This window comes from Macaca thibetana, chromosome 9 (genome assembly GCF_024542745.1).
Source record: "Macaca thibetana thibetana isolate TM-01 chromosome 9, ASM2454274v1, whole genome shotgun sequence".
NCBI classification, from domain to species: Eukaryota; Metazoa; Chordata; class Mammalia; order Primates; family Cercopithecidae; genus Macaca; species Macaca thibetana.
Window position 1 is genome coordinate 108434184 of NC_065586.1, and position 20242 is coordinate 108454425.

General features: G+C 44.8%; 1 protein-coding gene across 1 annotated transcript in view; it reads right to left on the reverse strand.

Moving 5' to 3' along the window:
* Nucleotides 1-282: 282 nt before the first annotated feature.
* LOC126962281 (guanylate cyclase 2G-like) overlaps nucleotides 283-20242 on the reverse strand; it is a 43409-nt gene continuing 23449 nt past the window's right edge. Inside the window, 8 exon segments of the mRNA XM_050803139.1 lie at nucleotides 283-362; nucleotides 1432-1530; nucleotides 2620-2797; nucleotides 4609-4801; nucleotides 5665-5805; nucleotides 8651-8828; nucleotides 15042-15234; nucleotides 17869-18024. Of these exon segments, the coding sequence (XP_050659096.1) occupies nucleotides 325-362; nucleotides 1432-1530; nucleotides 2620-2797; nucleotides 4609-4801; nucleotides 5665-5805; nucleotides 8651-8828; nucleotides 15042-15234; nucleotides 17869-18024 (1176 nt within the window). The 3' untranslated portion in view covers nucleotides 283-324.

Genomic DNA, 20242 nt, shown 5'->3' on the forward strand with positions numbered 1-20242 from the left:
AGGCCAGCCCTGGCACCCCATGAAATGAGTTCACCATCTTCAGCTCCTCCAAGCCTACATTTTCTGGAGGCACAGGCTGGGAGCAAACACCGGGATTGGAAGAGGCCAGCTAGAAGGCTCCCCCTAGTGGGAGACTGGACCAGTGCCCTGGAAACACACCTCTTAAATGGAATATTGACCGGGTCTCAAAGAAGGGTTCCCAAAGACTTTCACATGACTCCACAAATTCACAAACATCTTGAAAGAAAACACTCACCTCACAATATCTCTGGGACTTTGGCTTTTTCCTGAGTAAATTCGGGGAGTGGAAGAGTGAAGCCTTCTTTACCTTTCAACCAGAAAGTTGTTTGCTCTCCTTTGCCCTGTGGAAAATTTACAAATTTAAAACAAAACAATGTTAATCACCTAAATCTTTTTGAAACTTACATCACTGAGTAATTCTTTTTTACATGTCCCAACTGATAAACAGCATACAAGTGCCTGGCAATGGTCAATGAAATAAAATTACTATAAAGCAAAAGGATGTAATATTCCCTGGAGGTCCTGGCTATAGATTTCTTCTGTACCACCAAGAATATACTCTACCTTGGAGAAGGGCAGATTATCACCTATGGGCCAAATTCAGCCCACTACTTGTGTTTGCAAATAAAGTTTTATTGGAACATGGCCATGCCTGTTGATTGACATATTGTCTATTGCTGCTTTTGAGCTACAACAGCAGTTAAGTAGTTACAACAAAGACTCTATGGCCCCTGAAGCCTGAAATATTTACTGTCTGGCCCTGTATAGAAAAGGTTTTCCAGGCCAGATGCAGTGGCTGATGCCAGCTAATCCCAGCGCTTTGGGAGGCTGAAGTGGGTGGATCGCTTGAGGTCAGGAGTTCAAGACCAGCCTGACCAACATGGTGAAACTCAGTCTCTACTAAAAATCCAAAAAAAAAAAAAAAAAAAAAAAGCCGGGTGTGGTGGCACATGCCTGTAATCCCAGCAACTTGGGAGGCTGAGACAGGAGAATCCCTTGAACCCAGGAGGCAGAGGTCACAATGAACTAAGATCACACGACTGCACTCCAGCCTGGGTGACACAGTAAGACTCCATCTCAAAAAAAAAAGAAAGAAAGAAAGAAAAAGTTTTCCAACTCCTGCTCTTCATTTAAGTGATTTTATTATATGCATGTGTGATTGCTTAGAATGGAAAGTCACAGAAGAAAGGAGGGTATGTGTATTTGCATGGTTCTAACGAGAGCACAGTGCAAAACCCTGTCTATAAAGTGTGTGATCAGTGTTGCCTGAAGTGGATAATGATCTTATCCTCCAGAAGGAAAACAGTAGGCAAAAAGCAAATGCCTCTTCTAAAAGTATCCCCTGGTTAAAGCTAGGGGCCTGGAGGGATAACAATATTGTGTTTACAAAGTGTCATCAGTGATACCCACGCAAACTGCTGCTCTCCATTCTGGACGCCATGTTCACAGTGTCTCCAAATAGACAGTATCTGGGCATGGTAATTCCCACCACACCAGCCACCACAGGACCTGAAGAGTGGAGAACCAAAGACCATAACTGCTCTGCATTGCCCGAGGCTGGACTCTATGAAGCGCATCAAATCAACAAATGTAGTGATGCGCCCTCTTGGGGCAAAGTTTGGCAATAGATTTTAGGGTTTACAGAAAGGAAACCGACAGAACCCAAACTCCTGCTGGAAAGCGACATCACCACGGTCATTAAATGACCGTGTCACTCATGAACTAGAGCTGTGAACAATGCCAACAGTGGCACAAACATGGGAGCAATTCATTCTGAGGATGGAGTTTTGTTTTTGTTGAGCCCTGGAAGATAGGTAGTAGCATAACTGGCTACAAAATTTGCTGGAACAGGTGCAGAGTGAAAACACAGGATACTTTGTGCAAAGATGATTAAGAATTGCCAGACGGTAACAGAAGAGCATGAAATGAAGCATGGACCACTTCTGCACAGATCACATGCCCATGAGTTGGCAAACACAGACCACATCAAAGGGCATTTGATGTTGAGGCGTGGAGGAAAAGTAGCCCTATATAACCCGTCCTGGGGTTTGGTCTCTTCCTTTTTTTTCTCTCTCTTTTTTCTTTTCTTTTCTTTTTTTTGACAGAGTTTCACTTTGTTGCCCAGGCTGGAGTGCAGTGGCACAATGTCAGCTCACTGCAACCTCCGCCTCCCAGGTTCAAGCAATTCTTGTGTCTCAGCCTCCTGAGTAGCTGAGATTACAGGTGCCTGCCACCACACCTGGCTGGTTTTCTGTATTTTAGTACAGACAGGGTTTCACCATGTTGCTAAGGTTGGTCTCAAACACCTGAGCTCAGGCAATCCATCCATCTCGGCCTTCCAATTTGCTAGGACTACAGGTGTGAGCCACCGCGCCCAGTCTTTATTTTTGGTTGAATACATTGAAGCCACTGTGTGTCCTTGTTGTTACCAAGCAACCTAGCTAAATAGAAACACACATGCAGAGACAATTCAATCTTTTATTTCCCCTAAAGAGGTTACCGTTCAATGTCCAGGTTCCTAAAAGCCTTGGGCACAGGAATGGAACCCAGAACGACCTGCCGTCATCCCTGGACCATTAGGCCATCAGTTTTGTCTACCTGTGTGGAAGCCAATCCGAAGCTGGAGCTTCTCCTGGAGCAAGTGCCCAGTCTGGAAGCAAATGAATGGTGGCACTGAGAAGTGCAGGGACATGGTGGCAATCTCAGCCACATGCTGGCTTCAATTGCAGATAGGGAGTCTGCTAGCCACCATGTATGCGTCTCCAGTGGTCTCAACCTGAAAACAAAGCGACAGAGTGACCTTTGTTTCCCATGAGGGAGGCCAAGGGTCGGGGTGGGTCAGAGATTAAGGCCCCACATTCGTCCCCAGCCTCGAGGCCCTGTTTTTGGATGTGTCACACTCCCTGACCTCCACCCCATGCAAGTTCCAGCATTTCTTCAGTTCCTGCCCTTGTAATGGCTCTTCCACAAAGCCCACCTCACCCTCCTTCCCCCAGCCTCCTTCCCCACATTTACTGTTTCCTCCTCTGAAATCCAATAGCAGCAGTGACTCTATTTCCCCAGCCCAAATTCAGAACCAGTGAGACAGGGAGCAGTGTGCTCCTGGAGTCAACCAGGAAGGGTGAGGTGGATCGGTCAAGCAGAGACCATCTCCCCCAACCCGAAATGTCCACGCCCCACACAAGGGCTCTTAGACACATTTATAAATGGGTAAGCATTATACATTATACAAACTGTATTCATATATATAGTATGTATCTGCCTGTCTGTCCTCTTCCCCCTCTATCCTCCTAATAAAATCAGCTTTCAGATCTGTCATTCACAATAGAGAAATAAATGACAAGTAGTTACAGCCCTTTCCAGACACATTTGCATTTTAGCAGAATCCAAAGATGATGTGGTGAAGGCTGAATTGCAGGCATCAGCCAGACGGTAAGAACACCTCTGTTCTGGTGACCCCAAAATGATGCGAAGTCAACCAGTCAACAAGCCTCACCTGCTTCTGGGTTTCCTCTCCCCACCGTGATAACACCCTTTAGAAATACAAACTAAGTTTTAAAATGAGCTCAAGCAAAACACAACTGAGCAGGTAATACTAAGAGGAAAATCCCAGAAGACGTCCTCCTGAGCAGGGAGGGCTCTGATTTTGTTGGGTGTGTGTGGTCTGCTCTTCAAGGTTATCTATACTATCCTTTCTTTCACCCTTGAACAGAGGCGTCATTTGTGGGGAACACTGGGAGATCAACATTGAAGACGTGTCACTCTGTCACTGAGATATGTGACCATATGACCACACTGTCCCCCAAATCTCGCTGTCCCCAGGTCCACAGGCAGAGGCAGGGCCCTGGGATTGTGGTCGGAGCTGGTGCACTTGTGGCAGCCCACCAGGCATATATGAGCACAGGCACACGGTACTGTGCCTGGAGTCATGATCTGACCCCTTCTAAAGAGTCAGAACACACAGAAAGCAGCCCTCATCACCACCACCACCTGGCAGTCATGAAGAGCCAAAATGTCTCTGTTTTCCCCATCAAAAATGGTTTTCACTCTAGGTGACCGTGTCCTTCTGTCTCCCAGAGTAGCACCCAGCAGGTAATTGTTGCTGCCCCCCTTTTAGCCATGAGTCTGATAGTCTAAAATTGGGAGTCTTTCTTCACTCTGAATTGCTAAGGATCAGGACAACAGAGGTGAGACCCACACAAGATCCAAGGACAATCTTTGAAGGAGACTAAACAGGAGCCTCTCTGCCTCGGAAGGAAATGTATTTAGGAAAGACGGGAAGGAATTAGCCAGTGGAAGATCAATGCCTCTTTTTAAAAAGTGTTTACTGTGAGATGAAATAATGGAAAGAAACAGGAAAAACAGAGGAAACTGGTGATTTTTGACAAGCACATACATCTGTGACTAATCAAGACCTCTTCCAACAAAACAAACAAATAAAATATTGAGTTTCTGCCATGAAGTGACATAGACTGAAATGGAGTTTCCTCCTGGCTGATGTCTGGAATCAGTTCCATCCTCCGTCAGGCCACAGAGACAGCCCGCAAGGAGCACGCATGACCTCACAGCCAGGATGAGACGTCTCACCTTATACTCACGGTAATTTGTGATGATGTGATCGAATAAACTGTACAGGTCATTGAGGAGCTTGACGACTTGCAAGGGGGAGCTGAGAGAACATAGCTTTGTGAATCCAACAATGTCAGAGAAAAAGATTGTCACAGACTCAAAATGTTCTGGTTCCACGGACCTTCCAGCTAGGAGTTGTTCTCCAGTGAAGCTGAAACCAGAGAAAGGGATCATTTTTGAATGGATCTTACTCATCTCATCTCCTACAGACTCCCACGAAGTTGTCCTCATTGGTCCTTTTGCTTCAGTGGCTAATCTTTTGGTTAACAAAATTCATTATCTAGAGGAATTCTTTCAACATCCACTTCTCCACTTGCATTCTCTCTAAAGAGATATTTTAATTGATGGGTATAAATGGTGGGGTGGGGGGGTAGGAGAGAGGGTCACATAATGCCCTTACAAAAAGGATTTTCTTGATGTATATTGGTTATAGAGTTAGAGTGTAAAGACTCTGCAGTTGTGGAAGCGAATATAACCATTCACCAATCCACAAATCAATTTCATTTCAGTCAACCAATCTCACTAAAAATCCCTGCCCCCATGTCTTTGGTCTAGACATGCAAGAAGTGCACAGGAATTTTAACAGCAAATACTTCTGCCAAGTGTTAAGAGAGTGAACATGTAGAAACAGAACCAAAAATGGAGCAATATTTGAATGTGAAGCCACAGGTACATATTAAACTGTGCAGAGGTTTTGGACCTACAATCAAATACAGGGGAGGGAGCAATTAGTCAGACTCGTGAAACGAGGGCGCCATCTAGTGGCTACTCTCCTGTTGCTGCATCCGCCACCCGCCACGTAAAAGACGGACTGCAGCCTCTATTCCTATGGATTCAGGAGAGTTTGCTTCTATCTCCCTTTACAGGTGTACCAAACTGCACAAAAAATGCCTGACACTTTTTAGAAGAGCCTGACATCCTCTTAGAAAAGTAATCATGGAAATTATCCCGCCTATGTGGGGCTGCTAGATGGTGATGCTGCAGCTTCGTCAAGTCCCCACTGCTTCCGAATACCTGGGCATCATAGTGGACAGAAGCTTCTCCACCTTCCTCTTCTCTGCGGTCAGCCGGCTGGTCCTCTCTTGCACCAATTCCTCCAGGTGATTGGCATACACTTCCAGCTTGCTCATCATACTGGCCAGTATGCTCACATGGCTTTAAAAGAAATCAGACATTGATGTTTTCTCCCAAGACCCTTAGGGCCTCAGTGGAACAGAGCTTCCAACTACACATTCCAGGAAAATATTTCTCACCTTTCAGGTGTCCTAGTTAAGGGTTGGCAGCGGACATCGGGGAGGTGACAATGACAATGCAGCTGCGTGACAGGACAGAGCCTTTCACCAGTCCTCTGAGCTTAAGCTGCCTCCTTCATTTCTCTGAGTCTCACTTCACTCATTTGGAAAATGAAGATAATCACACGTACCTCATGTACGTACGATTACACTGTTATTTTGAGGATGTAGGGAGATAACATGCATAAAGTGTCTAGGGCCACATCCATCCACAGGCACTCAACAAATAGCCGCCTTCAATGGCCCATTCCCCGCTTCCCAACAGACATTGAGAATGCAGATTGTGGGATGGGTCATTCCTTTCTTTTCAGATGGTCTAATGTAAGGGGCAGTTCTAGATTCCATTAGTCCTTTGTTTTCGAAGGGTCTTCAGAGAACTCATTTAAATTCCTCAACTTCAGATGAGGAGACCTAGACTCACATAGGTAAATAGACTTATAACATTGAGGTCCATATTTTCTAAGTAAAAAATCAGGATGTATCTTAAGCTTACTTAAGATGTACCTTTAGGTTAACTACCTTGATTTAATCATTCCACACAGTATATATGTCCCAAAACATCAGGTATACCATAAATATAAACAATGTTTCATTTGTTAATTTTATTTTTTATTTTTATTTTATTTTTTTGAGATGGAGTCTTGCTGTGTCACCCAGGCTGGAGTACAGTGCTGCGATCTCAGCTCACAACAACCTCCACCTCCCAGGTTCAAACGATTCTCCTGTCTCAGCCTCCCGAGTAGCTGGGATTACAGGTGTGTGCCATCACGTCTGGCTAATTTTTGTATTTTAAGTAGAGACGGGGTTTCACCATGTTGGTCAGCCCCGTCTCAATCTCCTGACCTCAGGTGATCCACCTGCCTCAGCCTCCCAAAGTTCTGGGATTACAGGCTTGAGCCACCACATCCAGCCTCATTTGTTAATTTTAAAAACAATATAAAAATAATTTTTAAAATTTAAAAACTTATGAGCTTGGAAATGCAGAACACAGGGCTATCGTGTTAAGAATGCATAGCTGGCCGGGCGCGGTGGCTCACGCCTGTAATCCCAGCACTTTGGGAGGCTGAGGTGGGTGGATCGCGAGGTCAGGAGATCGAGACCATCCTGGTTAACACAGTGAAACCCTGTCTCTACTAAAAAAAAATACAAAAAAAATTAGCCAGGCATGGTGGCGGGCACCTGTAGTCCTAGCTACTCAGGAGGCTGAAGCAGGAGAACGGTGTGAACCCAGGAGGCGTAGCTTGCAGTGAGCCGAGATTGCACCACTGCACTCCAGCCTGGGTGACAGAGGGAGAGACTCCATCTCAAAAAAAAAAAAAAAAAAGAAAGAAAAAGAAAAAGAGACATAGCTGAAGCCAGGTGTGGTGACTCACGCCTGCAATCCCAGCACTTTGGGAGCCCGAGGCAGGCAGATTACCTGAGGCCAGGAGTCTGAGATCAGCCGGGCCAACATAGCGAAACCCTGTCTCTATTAAAAATACGAAAATTGGCCAGGCGTAGTGGCACACACCTGCAGTCCTAGCTACTCAGGAGGCTGAGGCATGAGAATCACTTGAAGCCGGGAGGCAGAGATTGCGGTGAGCCAAGATCATACCACTGCACTCCAGCCTGTGCAACAGAGCAAGACCCTGACCCCAAAAAATGTTTTTTTTTTTTTTTTTTTTTTTTTTTTTAAAAAAAAAAGAATGCATAGCTGAAGGTCCAAATTAAGAGTAGACACCTGACTCCCAGCCTGGGGCTCTTTCCACCAACTCAAGCTACCCCTAACATGGGCATGTCTTCCTAAATTCATGTACTGAAAGATGATACAATTATCTGGTGTAAAGGAAGCTACTATTGAGAAAGTTGCTGGAGACGCATGAATGATTTAAGTCATAACCTACCCTACAGGTGGTGAGTAATTTTTATCTCATAGTCCGGTCCGAACTGATTAGCCTAACCCTTGGAATGCTGATTTGAAACAGATTCTGAAGCCATGTCAAAACTCCCTGGAAACAAGGACTTTAATTGATTAGTGACATCTGAGATAGACAAAGAAGGCAGTAAAATTATTAATATCTGATCCATTTTTGTGGCATCTATGAAATAAAGGGAGAATTTCTCACTCCACTGCAACCAGCATGTAGTACAGTGCTTTGTGTATGGTAAGCCCTGAGTGAGTGTATGAGGAAGGAAGGGAGGAAGGGAGGGAGGGAGGGAGGGAGGGAGGGAGGGAGGGAGGGAGGGAGGAAGGGAGGGAGGGAGGGAGGGAGGGAGGGAGGGAGGAGGGAGGAGGGAGGGAGGGAGGGAGGGAGGGAGGGAGGGAGGGAGGGAATGAGTCGCATAGAACCAAGCACAGCCACATAGTCTTAAATTTTTTTTGTTTTGTAGAAACAGGGTCTCGTTCTGTCACCCAGGCTGCAGTACAGTGGCACAATCATAGCTCACTGGAGCCTTGACCTCCAGGGCTCAAGCGATTCTCAGCCCCCTAAGAAACTAGAACTATAGGCTCACACCACCACACCTGGCTAATTTTTTATTTTATTTTTTATAGATATAGAATCTCACCATGTTGACCCGGCTGGTCTTGAACTCCTGGCCTCAAGGGATCCTCCTACCTTAGCCTCCTAAAGCACTGGGATTACATGCATGAGCCACCATGCCTGGCAGCTCTAAAATCCTAATGGTTAACTGAGTGAGAGTAAATATCTGTTGCACATCTAACTTACCCTCTGGGAATGGCCTCTCATAAAGTTTTCTTGATGGAAGAGAAACTAGGTCTTTTCTCCGGAGATTCCTCCCAACATACCCTCACCATGGCCATGATCTTTTCACTGCCCTTCTCCTCGGGCAGGGAAGGCCGCAGTGGGACTGCTGTTGCAGGGTCTTTGATTTGGTTGATGATTTCTGAAATTCATGTTGGGTTTAGACAGCCAAACATCAGAGCTTTGTGCCACTTATTACACTTCATTTTCAATAGTAATTGTGCTCTTATATTTGTAAACTGAGTTTTTAAATAAATAGAACACATTAGAATTCCAAAGTAATCTGGATATTTTAATAGGATACTCTGAATCTGCCTGGAAAATGAACAATTCTAATGAAAAACATATAAACACCCTCCTAATTAATGTTTTCAAATCACGATTTTTAAAAATAGAACTTTGCTTGACGTGAAGCATATCTCCATATAATTTCAGGAATGTATAGGCATTTCGTGTTGGAAACCCCAAACTGCGCTTCATGCAATTTTGTTAAATTTTCTGCAATATGTTGCATAAATGTTATTTTAACACATAATAAATATTACCATCATGTCCTGCCTCTCTGTCCAATTTTGTAAACCTAATTTTTCCCACTTCTTCACTGGATCTACTGACATTTACTAAACATTCGGCTTAACCAGATGTTGTCAAGGGAATAATATTTTGAGAAAAATGTATACATGTTTTGGTATAAAAATAATAAAAATACTGTGCATGCAACAACATGGATAAGTCTTATATGCATTATTACTAAGTTAGAGAAACCAGTCAGAAAAGGCTGTGTACTGTATGATTCTATTTACATGGCACCCCAGAAGCAACAATACCTCGGCAGCAATGGGCATATCTGGTGTCATTTCTTTTTCTTTTTTTTTTTTTTTGAGATAGACTCTGGCCCTAGTGCCCAGGCTGGAGTGCAGTGGCGCGATCTTGGCTCACTGCAACCTCCGCCTCCCAGGTTCAAGCAATTCTCCTGCCTCAGCTTCCCCAGTAGCTGGGACTAAGGTGTGTGCCACCATGCCCAGCTAATTTTTGTACTTTTAGTAGAGACAGGGTTTCACTATGTTGGCCAGGACGGTCTTGATCTCTTGACCTTGTGATTCTCTTACCTTCTAATACCTTTATCCAAAAAAAGAAGTCATCGCTTCTTGGAGAATTGACTGCTTCTAGCACTGGGGCAGGAGATATGCAAAATGAGACTTTCTTGTTTTCCCAGAAAGTAAGGAAATATACATTCTGGAAAAGACAAAATTTTAGAGACAGAAAACAGATCAGTGGTTGCCAAGAGTTTGGGGGAGCAGAGAGCATTGACTACATGAAATGCCGGGGATACTTTTAGGATGAGGAAAGTTTTCTGTACTACAGTGGTGGATAGATTACACTATATATTTGCCAAAACCCACAGAGTTTTACAGCACAAAAGTAAGCCATAAGGAAAGCAAACTTTAAAATACACCAATTGGGAAATTATGCAACCCCAAGACAGAATGCAGACAGCAATAAAAGAATCTAACAGTGTTACAAATATATGGCATAATCTTACTGAATGGGATGAGTGAGAAAGAATGCTGACCTACATTGCTTCTGAAATGACTAGAGATTTTAAGACTAAAGACAAAAGGAACTATTCATAATCATCGTACTCTAGTTTGTAAAACTGTTTCTCATGGGGATGCAGATTAACAAGTCTGAAATCACCGAACACACATATGGGGATTGAACAAAATACATGGGTGGTGGATGGTGGGAGCCAGGATCTCAATGTTGGAATTTACAGAAAAGTAATGGGAAGACTGCAATGAACCATGATGGTGATGAGTTACATTTTGAGACGTCAATGGGAACTCTTGTTTAGTTTAATATAGATGCAGATATATGTGTATGTGTGCATGTGTAATTATAGAGATATGTATACACACGAGTTAGTACACATACGTATTTCCTTACTCTGTCTACCGAGAGGGCCCGTAAGTAACAACCCCCGGTAGCAATGAGCACATCTAGTGTCAGCTCTAACTTTCTAATACCTTTCTCCAACAAAAGAAGCCAGGGCTTGTTGGAGAGATTTGCTTGCTTCTAGCACTGGGGCAGGGGATATGCAAAATGAGACTTTCTTGTCTTACCAGAAAGTAATGAAATACGCAGAAACAAGACAAAACACCACAGTGATGGCTACACATCCAAGAGACACAGAAGCTACCTGAAACTGAATGGCGAAAATTGGAATAATTTAAGCTACAAAATAAATAAAGTGATATTCAGTTATAACCCAAAGTATAAAATAAATATCCATGAGTTCATACTGACATAAGTACTTGAAGAAATAAATGAATGGGCAGAGTAGACAAATCTCCCACGGAGAAGAATTCCAAATACTCCTTCCTCAAAGAGGTGGAGCCTGACTCCCCACCCTTTTTTTTCTTTTTTTCTCTCTTTTTTTGAGACAGGGTCTCTGTTACCCAGGCTGGAGTGCAGTGGCAGGACCTTTACTCCGCCTCCCGGGCTCAAGCAATCTTCGCGCCTCAGCTTCCAGAGTAGCTGCTAGGATGCTGCCACACTTGGGTAATTTTTGTATTTTTGTAAAGACTGGGTCTCCCTATATGCCCGGGTTGCTCTCAAACTCCTGGACTCAAGCAATCCTCCCTCCTTGGCCTCCCACAATGTTGGGATTACAGGCATGAGCCACCACACCCAGCCTAACTCCTCACTCAGTCCTAGACTAAGTATGGAAGGGAGAAATCAGAGTAACTTTATGGTGGAGAAATTGACAAACACTTCCCCAGCCAAGTGATCAAGGTCAACATCAACAGCAATAATCAATGAAAAGGACAATTTACCTGTGCAGTCATCCTTCAAAACACACAAACGCCAAACCACGAGAAAAGAAAAACAAATCAGACAAATTCCACATGAAAGTACTTCTACAAAATATCTGACCAGTACTCCTCAGAAGTGTCAAGGTCATTGAAAATAAAGTCTGAGAAGTTTTCCCAGAGAAACTTAAGGAGACATGATGACCAAGTGTAATGTGGTACCCTGGATGGGGTTCAGAGACAGAAAAAGGACATTAGGCAAGAACTAGGAAATCTGAATAATATATGACTGTTAGTTTAATATAATAAAAAAAAAATACAGGTTACAAAACTGTGCATAAAATGTCTTGTTTAGGTGTACATGTTTAACGCCTAAAACTATTCTGAAAGTATGTGCATTAAAAAGCACTCTAGGAGCCAGGCACGGTGGTTCACACCTGTAATCCCAGCACTTTGGGAACCCAAGGCAGGGGGGATCACTTGAGGTCAAGAGTTCGAGACCAGCCTAGCAACATGGCAAAACCCCATCTCTACTAAAAATATAAAAATTAGCCAAGCATGGTGGTGGATGCCTGTAGTCCTAGCTACTCAGGAGGCTGAGGCAGGAGAATCACTTGAACCCAGAGGTGGAGGTTGCAGTGAGCCAAGATCATGCCATCACACTCCAGCCTGGGTGACAGAGAGATTCCATCTCAAAAAAAAAAAATACTCTGGAAAATTGTGTTTTACTTCCCAAATGAAGTACATTTTGAGACATGAGACAGCAATGGCTTCAAAAGCAGTGACTGAATCACTATGGCATCTTCTGCTTTCTGTGTTTAGCTCTAAGAAATGAAAGAATCAGAAAAACGATACAGGACTTCGAGAGCAAATTCGAACCCATGGGTCTGCACTTCAGAGAACATGTGTGAATTACCTAGTAACTTCTAGCCAGCTGTTTCCATCCTATAATCTTTAACCATCTACTAGACATGTTAGCACTGTTGCTCATTTGCTTTGGCAATGTGCATCAGAATCGCTGGGGAGCTTGCTGAAACACAGATTTCTGGACCAATTCCTCCAGCTTTTCCAATGAAGCAGGTCAGGAGTGGGGCCTGAAAATGTGCATTTCTGACACGTTTCCAGCTGATGCTGATGCTGCTGGTCCAAGGACCAGAAGGACCAAGGCCAGTGCTTCTCAAGCTGTGGCTTTATCAGCATCACCTGGGAGGGTGATGGAAATGCACATTCTTAGGCCTCACCCCAGACCTCCTGAGTCAGAAATCCCAAGAGTGGAACCCAACAATGTTGTGTTTTAACCACCTCCCGGTGATTCTGATGCCCGCCACAGTTTGAGAACCACGGGTCTTGTGTGCCCAGAGAATCAATAGCTACTCCATTCCCAGGACAAGCTTTGTTTGTAGGAAAGCGTCAGAAGTTAATTGAAGAAGTGTTTGCCCATAAATTAGGTATACACTGTACTCTTCCTGGTTGCAGTCCTGTGAATACATACTCCCACGTAGCCAGCTCTCAGTTAATTTTGTGAGCTCAACAATGAAGGGGAAATACACTGATTGTCCACAGTATCTTCCCTTACAGAACCCAACTGGCAAAAGTAGGCAGTGATGGGGCTGAGGGACTGTGGGTGGGCTCCTGCCTGGGCTGTCTGGGAATATTTGTGTGTGTGCTTGATGCCAAAGTTAGATGCACTTGGATTTTGAGTTACTGTTTTTGGATTAATCTCACCTCTGCTTTATTTAACTGGAAATTAGAAACTGGAATCTGGTCTAAAAGCAATTGCATATCCTCACAATGGGCTCCTGACTCAAAAAGTCTCCAGGTAATAGATAATGACCTAAAGCCGAGGCTTGAGATAGGTCACTGAGGATAGGCTAGAAATGATAGGCACAGCAAGAAAAAAAAAAAATCAAGAGAGAAAGTGGGTTGAGTTTACTTAGAAACTCACACTCACGTGTGTGCACACACACACTGGTATCTTCTCTCCAAGCAGCCTGAGCTGCTACATATTACAATCACGCCAGGAGCTTTGAAACCCTGACACTGAGGCAGCACCCCAAACCAATGATATCAGAATCTCGGGCTGAGATCCAGGCATCAGCCGTTAAGAGACAATCCAGCAAAAAGAAAAAAAAAAAAAAAGCCCAAAAATATCCTTTGTAAGTGGACAACTGAACAGCATTTATCATGGATTTTAAATATATTTAAAATATATTTATCTCCTCAATTTCATGGCTAGAAATATAGCCTGAAGAAACATTCACCCATGTGTGCAAAGATAGAGAGCTGCTCATTGCAGCAATTTCCAAAATGTGTATCGAGGTACCATTTATGGCATATTCTCACAATAAAAAATATTGTAAACCTTAAGAAAGAATAGGGCAAATTTGTATATAGGAATATGAGGTGAGAGGTGTCCAGGCAGAGGGAACAGCACACACAAAGGGTCTGGGGTAGAAATGTGTCTGGAGTGGTAGAAACATTTCCATCACTCCAAAGTAAACCCCTTGCTCATGAAGCAGTTTCTCCCTGTTCTCCCGACCCCCAACCCCTGGTAACCACCACCAACCTGCATTCTGTCTTTATAAATTTGTCTATGTTGGCGACGCACGAAGGTGGCCAGCGTGACTGAAAGGAGTGAGCCATAAGAGATGACAGTAGGAAGGTGCGGTGGGCTGAATCGTGGTTCCTAAAGGGAAATGTCCAAATCTGAATCCCCAGAATCTACAAATGTTTCCTTATTTGGGAAAGGGGATATAAACCAACTATGCAAATAGAATTAAGTTAAGGATCTCAGGTTGAGGAGGTCATCTTGGATGACAGGGGTGGGACCCAAATCCAATGACAAATGTCCTCATAAGCGGCACAGCCAGGATAAGTACACAGAGGAGGAGACAATGTGAAGACAGAGCTGGAGGTTGAGGCCATGCAGCCACAAACCCAGGAATGCTGGGGCAGCCACCAGCAGCTGGAAGAGGCAGAGAATGGAACCTTCCCTAGAGCTTCCGGAGGGAGCAGAGCCTTGACAACGCTTTGACTTTAGACATCTGGCCTCTAGAACTGCCAGAGAATAAACATCAGTGTTTCAAGCCACCAAGCTTGTGGTCACTATTATACCCCCCTAGGAAACTAATCCAGAAGGCCACAGAGGTTACTTCGGTGGTCTTGTAGGCCATGAGGAGGACTTAGTTTTCACTCCTCAGATAGGAAGCCAGGGGAGGATTCTGATACAGAAGTGACATAATCTGCCTCATTTTCTAATAGGATCCCTCTGGCTTCTGTAATACAATAAGTTATATAATTTGAGGTCCCTTGATTTTTTTGGTAACCAAAATGGAATTCGTTTTCTAATTTAAAAAAGAATATGGATTTTTCTTTTTCTTTTTTTTTTTTTTCTGAGTCTGCTTGCTAGGGAAAGAACATGAATTTTTCAATAAAAAATGATGGAATAAGTTGTAAATTAATAAAACAATTAATTTTAAAAACCAGCATTTCAAAGCTAGCCCACACAACCAAAACCTCCCAAGCAGGCTCTCCCGCTTTACCATCCGGTGCCTCATGGAGGTCATCAGAGGGCCCATGGTCCCAGTGGTGGATCAGCTCCCTCATCAGAATGGTGAAGCTATAAACATCTCCTTGTGGGGTACCCGACCAGGGCACCTCCGGGAGCCGCAGCAGCTCTGGGGCAATCCAGTAGAGCTCTGCAAAGCAATGGGATGTCCGCATGGAGTGAGGGTGCTGCTGGGCAAAACTGGAAAAGCCACCCCTTCATCCTTGGGGGCACAGGAGAAAGGAAGGCATCCAGCTCTGAGCCATCAGCCCCAATGGTGTCTGGTTTGAAGAGCAAATAGGGGTCCGTGTGTGTGAATATGGAGAAAATCAGCAGGAAGGATGTGCACTAACATGTTAATGGTGGTTTACTCAAGACTAAAATTACAGCTGGTTTTCACGTTTATGTTCCTTCTCTGTATTACCTTTATTTTTAAAAACAATTGTGGTATGATTCATAGAACATAAAATTTACCATTTTAGGCTGGGTGCACTTCACACCTGTAATCCTAGCACTGTGGGAGGCTGAGGCGGGAGGATAAATTGAGGTCAGGAGTTCCAGACCAGCCTGGCCAACATGGTGAAACCCCTCATCTATTAAAAATACAAAAATTGCTGGGCATGGTGGCTCATGTCTATAATCCCAGCACTTTGGGTGGCCAAGGCAGGTGGATCACCTGAGGTCAGGAGTTCAAGACGAGTCTGACCAACATGGAGAAACCCTGTCTCTCCTAAAATTACAAAATTAGCCGGGCATGGTGGCGCATGCCTGTAATCCCAGCACCTTGGGAGGTTGAGGCAGGAGAATCGCTTGAACCCAGGTGGCAGAGGTTGTGGTGAGCCAAGATCATGCCATTGCACTCCAGTCTGGGCAACAAGAGCAAAACTCTGTCTCTAATAAATAAATAATAAAAATAAAAAATACAAAAATTAGCCGGGCATGGTGGAGCACATCTGTACTCCCAGCTACTCGGAGGGCTGAGGCAGGAGAATCACTAGAACCCAGGAGGCAAAGGTTGCAGTGAGTCGAGATCGCACCACTGCCCTCCAGCCTGGGCAACAGATCAAGACTTCATCTCAAAAAAATAAATAAATAAAATAAAATAACCATTTTAAATGAAGAATTCGGTGGCCTTTAGCACATTCATAATGTTATGCAACCACCACCACCTCTATCTAGCTCCAAAACATTTCCATCACTCCAAAGTAAACTCCTTATTCATGAAGCAGTTTCTCCCTGTTCTCCCGACCCTCAACCCCTGATAACCACCACCAACTTGCATTCTGTCTCTATAGATGTATCTGTCTATTCTAGATATTTCACACACCTTCTTTTTTTGCAGTGAAGTCTAAAAGCTTATGTCCTTATAGGTCATAGTCATTAAAAGAAAAGATAAATATTAGAGGATGTGGAAGGTGAACTAGGACGGCTGCTAGCAGGTCTCAGTTGGGCGCGGTGGCTCATGCCTATAATCCCAGCACTTTGGGACGCCGAGGAGAGCAAATCACCTGAGGTCAGGAATTCAAGACTGGCCTGGCCAACACGATGAAATCCCGTCTCCATTAAAATTACAGAAATTAGTCAGGCGTGATGGTGTATGCCTGTAATCCCCAGCTACACGGGAGGCTGAGGCATGAGAATTGCTTGAACCCAGGAGACAAGAGTTTGCAATGAGTCAAGATTGCACCACTGTACTCCAGCCTGGGCAACAGAGTGAGACTCTGTCTCATAATTAATTAATTACTTAATTAATAATAATAACAAAATTTCTCCCCTTGTCCTTTTTTTTTTTTTTTTTTTTTTTTTTTTTTTTTTTTTTTTTTTTTGACAGGGTCTCTAAAGGCTGGAGTGCAGTGGTGCAATCACAGCTCACTGCAGCCTCGACCTCCCAGGCTCAAGTGATCCTCCTACCTCAGCCTCACATGTCACCACACCAGCTAATTTTTTTTTTAAGTATAGGTGTTGGAGGGAAGTCTCACTATGTTCCCCAGGCTGGTATCAAACTCCTGGACTGAAGCAATCCTCCTACCTTAGCCTCCCAAAGTGCTGGGATTTCAGGCATAAGCCACCACTCCCATCCCCCTTGTCTTTCTGTAAGACATCATTCTATCATATGTTATAGAAACCTCCCAAATTGACACAAAAAATCTCCTGGTGACATGCTGCTCCAGCAAAAAGGGGATCGGGGCTAAGAACATTGGTCTCAAGGGAGCCCAGGATACATGCAGAGGTAACAATCCAGGGCACTCAATTAACCGGACAGGTAGGAAGAGTCATTGAACCCCACTTGGCACATATGGAAGGGAAAAGTGGACTTGAGGCAGTGGTTTTGTCTTCAGATGCACAGCAGAATTTCTTGGGAGCATTTAAAAAACAATTCAGAGGCCAAGACCCCATCTTCAGATATTCTGATTCAGTTGATAGTTGGTCAGGGGTGGAGGGACCAGGCACCTAGAAGACAGAACTATAGAACTCGATTATCTCTAAAATGTCTGACAAATCTTATGTTCTAAGCTGAGAACATAGGATGAATGTGGGAAGGAACAAAGAGAACTAAAGAGACAGGCAATTGTTGCTCCAGGTGGCCCAGCTAAGCTAGGACAAGAACCAGTCTCCAAACCCAGACATCACCCCACGAACTGGTGCCACCTGCAGAGACTATTTTTTTTTCTCGTTCTCCTCAGGTGAACAGAACAACCACATATCATCAGCTCCAGAGGAAGGCCCACGTGTGGATACCTGCACAGATAAGCACCAGGAAGCAAAGATGGAGCTAGGAACCTCTGGCCATGCTGCCAATAGCTAGTGGGTGCAAAATCAACCACTGTCTCATCATATGTTCTGTATGTCCGGCCATACTTGAGTTCCCACAGTCCGAATCCCGACAGCTTCACCTGCAGCCGACCATTCACCAGGCAGTTGGAAGGTTTCAGGTTGCCGTGGGAACCCAGGAAGCTCCTATGGAGGAAGAGCATACCCTGAAAGGGTGAAAATGAGAAAATGAGGGAGACCGGGTGCTGATAACACTGCTGGAAGGAACCGAGGCAGAGAGACAGATGGGCAGAAACACAGATAGAGAGGCCTGGGCAGGGGATGTGCCCATCTCTGTGTTCATTTGTTCAGGAGCCACCAGCATAGCCCCTTGTCCCTGGAGTCAACTGGGGCTGGGACACCCAAAATGGAGAAAACTATTTCCAGCTCCTTTGTGTGAAGCCAAGAAGGCCAAGCCACCTTAAAATAAATACATCCCAGTGATCAGCCTAGGACGAGTAAATTTGGAGTGTTAAATTGCTCCCAAGAAGTCAGGACCAGAGCTGGGATACAAACCCAGGTAGGACTGGGTTAGAAGCCTTGCTTCTAAACCACTAGATTCTCCTGTTCCCTGTGCCCTGGGTGATGGGAGAGAAAAAGGGGGAGGAGGGAAGAGGGAGGAAGGAGGGTCAAAGCACATACTCTCCCTGCACAACTACACAACCCCAATGTGTAATTACACAATTACACAACCTAGCTGAGAAGGGGCAGTGAAGTCATGTGTGGGAGGGGCTATGAGGAGGTCCTGGAGAGGAATGGAGTAGGGGGGAACATCCTGAACAGAGAAGTGAACCCACGGACAGGGTCTTGGGCCTCTTGGGCACCAGTGACATAAGAGTTAGAAAGAGGCTGGGCATGATGTCTCATGCCTGGAATCTCAGCAGTTTAGGAGACCGAGGTGGGTGGATCACAAGGTCAGAAGTTCAAGACCAGCCTGTCCAATATGGTGAAACCCCATCTCTACTAAAAATACAAAAATTAGCCAGGCGTGGTAGCTAATTTTTATACACACCAGGCACCTGTAATCCTAGCTACTCAGGAGGCTGAGGCAGGAGAATCACTTGAACTCAGGAGGCAGAGGTTGCAATGAGCCAAGATTGTGCCACTGCACTCCAGCCTGGGCAACAAAGCGAGACTCCGTCTCAAAAAAAAAAAAAAAAAAAAAAAAAGAGTTAATAAAGAAATTATTTAGACACTTAGTGAGTGTATGGGAGTCCTCGGTAAGGTTTTTCTTTAAATGAAAAGCAGCCCCTGTCAGGCCTCTGAGCCAAGGCTCAGCCATTGTAACCCCTGTGACCTGCACATATACGTCCAGATGGCCTGCAGGAGCCAAGAAGTCTGGAGTAGTTGAAAAACCACACAGAAGTGAAACAGCCAGTTCCTGCCTTAACTAATTGACCCATCTTACGACATTCTACCATTATGACTTGTTCATACCCTGCCCCAGCTGATCAATCGACCCTGTGACTTTCTTCTTCTGGACAATGAGTCTTATGATCTCCCCACCATACACCTTGTGACCCCCTCCCCTGCTAACAATAGATAACCACCTCCAACTGTAACTTTCCATAAAGCTGCTGCTCTCCTATCTCCCTTCACTGACTCTCTTTTCGGACTCAGCCCACTTGCACCCAAGTGAATAAACAGCATTGTTGCTCACACAAAGCGTATTTAGGTGGTCTTCTATATGGACACACGTGACAGGCCCCAAATCATTTTCTTTTCTAACAAAAAGTAGCCTGTAGAATCGAGCTGCAGACATAGAAAGCCAGGCTAGAAGCTTGCATGGGTGAATGCCTGCAGCTGTGCTAACAGGAAAGGGGCTACCTAGGGGGTAGTCATGTTCAGATAGGGGCTCCGTTGTCCCTTTTCCTTGTAAACCACGTGTACAGTAAGGAGCAGGCAACATGGCGCCAGGTGGGCAAAGACTTCATTTGCATAATAGAAGATTAAGGTAGGGCAGCCAGCTTCATTGCTGGCTACTTAAACGTCACGCCTGGTCCAACCAATCTTTCGACCCTATGTAAAGCAGACACCGCCTCCTCAAGCCAGTCTATAAAATCTGGTGCACTTCGCTGTGGACCCCCTCTCTCGCATAGAAGAGCTATTCTCCTTTCTCTTTCTTTTGCCTATTAAACCTGTGCTCCTAAACCCACTTCTGGTGTGTCCGAGTACTCGATTTCCTTGGCGTGATACTACGAACCTCAGATATTTACCCCAGACAACAACCAGCTTCACCAGAACAGGGGGGCACCTCTTCCTCCAGCAGTGCTTGACAGGCCAAGTCACTATCCCACCTGAGCCAGAGCCCTGAGGCCAATATTGCATTAGAAATATGGGATAGGGGCTGGGCATGGTGGCTTATGCCTGTAATCCCAGCACTCT